At 42.1% G+C, this 7491-nt stretch overlaps 1 protein-coding gene across 1 annotated transcript; it reads right to left on the reverse strand.

The window, feature by feature from the left end:
* Positions 1 to 693: 693 nt before the first annotated feature.
* On the reverse strand, positions 694 to 5097 carry CCR4 (C-C motif chemokine receptor 4). Its single transcript, XM_043508860.1, has 3 exons — positions 4858 to 5097; positions 1555 to 2650; positions 694 to 1408 (listed from the first exon to the last, which is right to left on the reverse strand). Exon 2 carries the CDS (start codon positions 2638 to 2640, stop codon positions 1573 to 1575), a length of 1068 nt encoding a protein of 355 aa, XP_043364795.1. The 5' UTR covers positions 2641 to 2650; positions 4858 to 5097; the 3' UTR covers positions 694 to 1408; positions 1555 to 1572.
* Between the last annotated feature and the right edge of the window lie 2394 nt (positions 5098 to 7491).

The raw sequence follows: 7491 nt of genomic DNA on the forward strand, positions 1-7491 counted from the left end.
AGGGTAGGAGAAGGATTCTAGCACGCCAGCAGAAGGACCCATGTGATGGCAGCAAACGCCAGGTTAATGGCACCATTTTTTAATGGTTAGGTTTAGTTAGTCGGGGATCAGCTAAATGGGAAGGGAATGAAGGGGGCAGGGGAGAAGGGGATAAGAGGGGTATGTGTAAAGTCACACTGAAGTGAAGAGACTGTGAGGGAGAGGAAGGGTTGGAGCAAACAGCACAGGGCAGAGAAAGTCCAATCAAAACTGCAGAAAGTTCTCTGAATGTCTAAAGGTCCCTGCTTAGGAGCAGAAGCAGCCAACTAGCTGTGCCAAGGCCATATTGGGGCTGGGGGAAGAGGGAGAGGCATCCCCTAAGATCTAATGCCCCCACAATGGGGTGGTCTCTCCTGCACAGTACTGGGTCCAAGGGGATGCTCGGAGGAGGGGTGACCCTGGCTGGGCGCTCTTTTCTCCCTCATCCCTATTGCAGTGGTCCCTGCTTTGGCAGCTTCTCCCCTTACCAACTGGAGACTTTTGTTGCTTAATGTCATTTTGTGAGGGGGCATTTTTCAAAGGCTTCTTAGTCTTGTTTTTTAAAAAGAGTGTTTAAGTAAAGTAATTTCACTTAGAAATGTGACTAGGAACAAGATGTTTTAAATGATGTGCATAGGATGCATTGTAAGTTTTTTAAAAAAGCCTCATTTTTTATTTAAAAATATTTCTGACAATGTCCATGTTAATTATTAGGTAAAACTGCTATTCTAGGTACAACATGATGGCAGGTTCATTCAAAATGTCTATATATGTGTGAAGACTTGTATAAAAAAGCATACATATGTGGTATAACATACTGTATAATTTAGGTCTTGGTGAACAGCAAGATTTTAAATATATCTTGTTTCAGTTTTCTTAGACACAAAGTATGTATTATCTAGGAAATATGCAACTAGAAAGCATGCTAAAGAGACAATTATTATACACTAGGACTCTGCTCTAACAAACCCTATGCCAATAAGTGGATTGGGCCCAGTACACTAAATATGATGATCCCTGAATATGCCAAGATTTCCAAAGCATTTTGTGATGACTGTTGATCTCTGCCCCCTTCAGTGGGGCTCGCTGTTGGTGCTGATGAAGAGCAAAAGGCACAGCGTAGCACTGTAAATGCAGATGGTGTTGCCACTTGTTGGCACTGATTTGTAATATCAAACGAATTTTACATTTCCAAAAGCCTAGCCTAGGATTCACTTCTCAAACATTTTTCTCTTTCTTTTTTTTTTTTTTCTCACTACATTCAAAAAAATCCAGAGGCAGGACTGAAAGCTTATGGTACATTTATTTTAAGATGCTGGATTATTTTTAAATGCACATCTTTTCAGCTTAAATGAGACACTTTTTAATGGTGTGGTGATTGTCAGTTTTTTCCACCAAATCCATCCGATGAAGTGAGCTGTAGCTCACGAAAGCTTATGCTCTAATAAATTTGTTAGTCTCTACGGTGCCACAAGTACTCCTTTTCTTTTTGCGAATACAGACTAACACGGCTGCTACTCTGAAACCAGTTTTTTTCTTGTAACTGCAAGATCTTTACAGAGCATCTTGATCCCTAGTAGACTGTGTGTGGAATGAACTGGTTGATTCGGTGTGGTAAGTAGTGAGAAGTCCACAGCATTCAAAAAACATTCTAGGTACCGCCCAGCTCTTAAAGAGCAACTTCACATACTTCTTGAATTTTTCCCCCATAAAGAAATAGATAATGGGATTGAGACAACAGTGGAAAAAAGCCAGTGTTTCTGTCCCTTGCATTGCATAGTCCAAATCTTTGCTGATTTTACACTTTGAAATGAAACCTAGGTCTAGCAACAATTGTAAGAAAATCACAATGTTGTAAGGGGTCCAAAAAACAAAAAACACAATCATGACAGCAAAGATCATCTTCACAGCCTTATTCTTTTTCTCACTTCTACAGTACAGCAAGGTTTTAATGATCATTGAGTAGCAAAAAATCATAACCACTGAAGGTATCATGAGCCCTAGTATATTGACTTCCAAAGAGGAGAAAATCCTCCAGTTCGTGGAATTACCAGGGTACCGTGGTTTGCAGGTGGTATGATTGCGTTCCTTATAGGATTCACTAAATATCAGCTCTGGAACTGAGGCTGAAATGGCTATTGACCACACAATAAGACTGGTAAAGATGCCATAGGTGACTGTTCTTGCTCTCAAGGCAAGCACAGCATGAACTATTGCCAAGTATCTATCTATGCTCATGAGCATAATAAAAAATATTCCACTGTAAAACCCAATCAGATAGATCCAAGAAATGATTTTACACAATCTGTCCCCAAAAACCCACTGATCTGCTGCATGATAAGACCAGAAGGGAAGGGAGAAAACAAACAGCAAATCTGAGATTGCGAGGTTGAGCAGATAAATGTCGGTCATGCTCTTCAGCCTCTTGTATTTTAACAGGACCAAAATGACTAGAGAGTTCCCTACCAAGCCAAGCAGGAATACCAGAGAGTAAAGTGAGGGCAGAAAGTGTGATCCAAACTTCTTGATGCCTTCTTTACTGCAAGGTTTTGAAGAATCATCATAAATGTCACTATAGGCATATGGAAACGAATAGTCGTAGACTGATGTGGTTGTTTTCATTTTCCACTTCCTGAGAAGAAGCAGATATAAATGTTAATAGATTCTCAAGAGGGAGTTAAAAATCTTTACCTGAAATAGAGGCAACTTTGAAACAGTATCACCAAAGAAGTCTTTGAAAAGAACTTGAATAAGAATGAAGTCTTTGCAGTTCTAATGCACGTTTCGTCTGAGGTTTGAAACTCTAGGTTTTTGGTGGATCCAGATCTCAGTTAGCATTAAAGATTTACAAATCCATACTGGACAGAAATGGGGGCCATTCCCTGATATGTTAATGGTCACTTCTAACACTATGTAGCGCTACCTGAGAGTTTAGGGCAGGGGCAGGCAAACTCTTTGACCTGAGGAAAATTCGGGTTTCAGAAATTGTATGGAGGGCTGGTTAGGGGAGGCTGTGCCTCCCCAAACAGCCAGGCAGGGCCGGCCCCCACCCCTCTATCTGACCCCCCCACTTCTCACCCCCTGGAGGCCCCCCCGGGACTCCTGCCCCATCCATCCTTCCCTCCCTCCCTGTCCCCTGACTGCCCCCCACAACCCCATCCAACCCCTCCTCTCATCCCCTGACTGCCCCCCCGGGACCCTTGCCGCATCCAACTGCCCCCCCCCCATTCCTGACCACCCGGACCCCTATCCACACTCCCGCCCCCTGACCACCACTCCGAACTCCACTGCCCTCTATCCAACCCCCCCATTCCATGCCCCCTTATCATGCTGCCTGGAGCACCAGTTGCTGGTGGTGCTACAGCCACACCGCCCAGACCATCAGGACAGGCAGCCATGCCACCTGGCTGGAGCCAGCCACACCACCGCGCAGCACAGAGCACTGGGTCAGGCCGCAGCTCTGCAGCTGTGTGGCCCGGCAAAAGCTTGTAGCCCCTCCACGCAGAGCATTGCACTGGCGGCGCAATGAGCTGAGGCTGTGGGAGAGGGGAAACAGCAGAGGAGGGGCGGGGGGCTAGCCTCCCGGGCCAGGAGCTCAGGGGCCGAGCTGGAGGATCCCACGGGCTGGATGTGGACTGCGGGCTGTAGTTTGCCCACCTCTGGTTTAGGGCATGCAGTGGGGCTGTTTGTTTTCATTTGAAACTGCAGCTTGAAGGGAGGCAGGTGGAGTTTAATTAGCAAAATAAGTGACAGAAATCCTTCAAACCTTGGAACCAAATCATAAGAACTGATATCCTAGTCCCAATGAAGTAAATGATAAAACTCCAATTGACTTCCACCCACTGTATTTACTCAGGCAAACATTGACTAATGACAAGTGAAAAATAAACAAGGACCTGAGCATCTGACTCATTTTTAAAGCACTACTCCTTTTAAAAACAATGTTTATGCAGTTCCTGAATATCAGCAATAGGACTCTCTTACTTAACAGTACCAGCACTTAACTTGCTGTCCAGAAAATATATATGTATTTTCAGTAGTCTCTTTCTTCAGTGACCATGTGAATTTGTCACATTAATATGCATGTTCTGTTTTAATAGATGTATTTTAATTGGCATTATTTTAATGAGCTTTAATGAGGCTACACTGCTCAGTTGGTGAACACAGCATAAAAAGACTTCATGTGAAAAGGTAACAATAGCATTATTCATCCAAGCATTTCCTAGCTTTTTGCCAAAGTGAATTAAGTCTCTCCACATTTTTGGAGGTTGGTAAGTATCCCCATTTGTAGAAAAGGAGAAAATGAAACTGAGTAGGGTTAAGTGACTTGTCTAAGGTTGCACAGTGAATTTGTGCTAGGATCAGGGACAGACTCTATAATGGCTGTTTCCAAGTTTTATGCTCCAGTCAGAAGAGATAACTCCTTTTCACCCTGTAGTTGTGTTATATTGCAGATAGATATTGACTTATTAACCTGAAGTACAAATTTCATTAAACACCAATAGGGGGAAAAAAGAAAGACTTTTAAACCAGTGGTCTATAATTGCATTTAGTGTATATAAACTGAACAACTCACAAGAATTAGTTAGGAGTCATTGCAATTAGATTCAGACATTTTAGTTAGTTTTAAATGCAAATTCTACTCTTTTGTAATAAAATAAAAACTAAACATGAAAATTTTGATTTTGCCCATGTTTGAAAATTGTTCAATTTCAAAGTGAAGCAATAGCAGAAAGAAAACTCCTTAGAGTATATGAATACTTGCATAATCATATATACAAAACAAAGGGATAAAATATACAAACTCACTGTTTCTGAATTGCATTTTGTAAATTTTACCTTTTTTCTCCCCCTTCACAATTGATCTGAAGAAACCCTTTGCCTGAAAGTGCAGAATCTCCTGTTTTCTGGGTAAGTAGATGGCTTGCTCACTGCAACAGTGAATGTGATGTGGCATAATCTGAAAGGAAGTACAAGGTTTTTGTTGGGGAGTCCGTCCCAGAGCAGAGACATCTAATTCTTGTGATAATGAGATGAGATAATGTGCCTTTAAAATATATACATTGAAACAACCACCACTTCCCTGTGAATGCCGTGAGGCAGCGATTAGTATGTCTTATTCCTTCTAGCTTTCTCCATTTCCAACTGGTGATTGGTCTTCTGCTTGTGTCTCTTTCTGAATTTACTTGAATACAGTTGCTCCCTTGTTTTCATTTCTCCCAACTATTCCTCAAGGACCTGAGAGGTCATGAAAGATTTATGTGATCTTCCTGGTGTGAGTAGTTCATTGACTCCAGTGTAATATCGACCCAAGAGGATTACTCCTATGAAAAGGGACTAAAAGATGAGTTAATTAAAAGCTGAGAAAAGTGCCTATAATATACACTTTGAGCTGTTTAATAATCTGTTTGGTTTTATCTTTGCACGTGGGCTTTCCACATTTTGCTTTAACATAATTCTCTAAAGCAGGGGTTTTCTAATGTCTTCCATGTGTGTACAATGTCTTAATAGGGAGATTGTCCCCTGGTTCGCCTAGCATGGCATCCCTCTTATTTATGGTGGTTATACTTATTTATACTTTTCCCTCATTTACAAACATATCTAATTCCTTTGGCAGCTGCAAGAATTGCTTAAATGGAAAATAATATCAAGAAATTACTGTGCATTTCTATCTGGCTTTCATGTAATACATTGTGACTGAATGCTCCCCTGTATTCACACCCTAGCTACTATTGTAATAATCTTTGTACAATATATGCCTAGTGAGGTAGCATTTGAAAATTAATAATGTGTTGGTCAATAATATCATGGTGAAATGTACGTCGTCATTGTCATCATGTTCCTATTACGTCTCTGGAGTTTAGGGCAGTGATGAAGCTCCTCCACTCCTTTTGGTTTCTGGCAAGTCTTTCAATGGCTCCCCAGCTGTGCCCCAGGTTTTTCAGCTCGGCTTCCACAGCTCTTCGCCATGTTGTTTTCGGGTAGCCTCGTTTTTGCTTGCCTTCATGTGTCCATCTTATTGCTATTCTAGTGATGGAATCAGTTTCCATCCTGGCAATGATGGTGCTCAGATCCTCTTGGCTGCAGTGTGTCACTAGATATTGGTTTGAGATTGTTCTCGGGCAAAAGATAAGCAGGATTTTTCTGAGGCAGGTTGTATGGAATGAAAACTGTTTGGACATGTCATACTTTCTCATTCCCCAGCATTCTGCACTATAAAGTAGTGTTGAAAGTACGCAGCTCTGATAAATCTTGTGTTTGGTTTTGGTGTTGTATTTTGATGATTTCCAGACTGTATTTGAGCTCCTGAAGGTGTTCCTGGCTTTATTGATTTTGTTCTGGATGTCCTGGCTTGTTCTACTGTCATGGATGATGGTGCTGCCCAAGTATGTGAATGTTTCTACACTGGTGAGAACATAATCCTCTATCCAAACTGGTGATGGTAAGGCAATATTAAAGGTCATGATATCTATCTTCTTATTGCGGTTGATTTTCAGTCCAATTTGCTGGCTGAATGCGATGAGTTGAGTTTTTTTTTCTTGTATATGGTGTTGGGTATGTGATAGGATAGCAAAATCATTTGCGAAGTCCAGGTCTTCAAGGAATGAGAAGAGTGTCCATTTAATGCCTCTTGGCATGTCTTCTGTTGTACGCCGCTGTGACGTTCCCCTTTGGTGTTATCTGGACTGGTGATCTACTAGACCTCTTCAGTCCTTGACTCTGGGAGCCAGCCTTAACCTGCTCTGCTGTGAGAACTCCCACTCCTGGGCTGTTCACACACAGCCTCTGGCATATAAGCTGCTCCAAGCTACTTGCAAACGACACTAACCAGTATCTCCGGTCCCAGACACAACCCAGTTATGCCTGCTGGACGCTGCAAGCTTATATGAGTTCGTCAATTTAACGAAGAAATTGATATATACCAGGCTTGTTACCCTAAGGGGAGCCTCTGGCACGCTTCAAACCAAATGCACTGCTTCAGGTAGAATAAAAAACAAATGTATTAACTGTAAAGATAGATTTTTAAGTGATAATAAGTCAAAGCATAACAAGTCAGATTTGGTCAAATGAAATAAAAGCAAAACGCATTCTAAGCTGATCTTAATACTTTCAATGTCCTTAAAAACTTAGGTGCTTCTCACCACAGGCTGGCTGGTTACTTTTCAGTCAGGCTTTCCCCTTTGATCAGAGTTTCAGTTGCTCGGTGGTGGTGCCTATAGATCTAGGTGGAAGAGAGAGAGCATGGCAAAATGTCTGTCCCTTTTATTATGTCCTTTCTTTCCTCTTGGCTTTGCCCCCACCCCCTCCTTCAGAGTCAGGTGAGCATTACCTCATCACAGTCCCAAACTGACCAAAGGAAGGGGGTGACTCCCTCAAGGGTCTAACAGATTCTTTTGTTGCTGCCTAAGCCAGTGTCCATTGTTCCTATGAGGTTGGGCTGGGTTTGTCCCATCCATTCCCTGGTGAGGTGTG

The sequence above is a fragment of the Dermochelys coriacea genome, chromosome 2 (assembly GCF_009764565.3).
Source record: "Dermochelys coriacea isolate rDerCor1 chromosome 2, rDerCor1.pri.v4, whole genome shotgun sequence".
In the NCBI taxonomy this organism is placed as follows: Eukaryota; Metazoa; Chordata; order Testudines; family Dermochelyidae; genus Dermochelys; species Dermochelys coriacea.

Coding starts and splice junctions, on each gene's coding strand:
- CCR4 (XM_043508860.1), bottom strand. CDS start 2,640: ATGAAAACAACCACATCAGTCTACGACTATTCGTTTCCATATGCCTAT.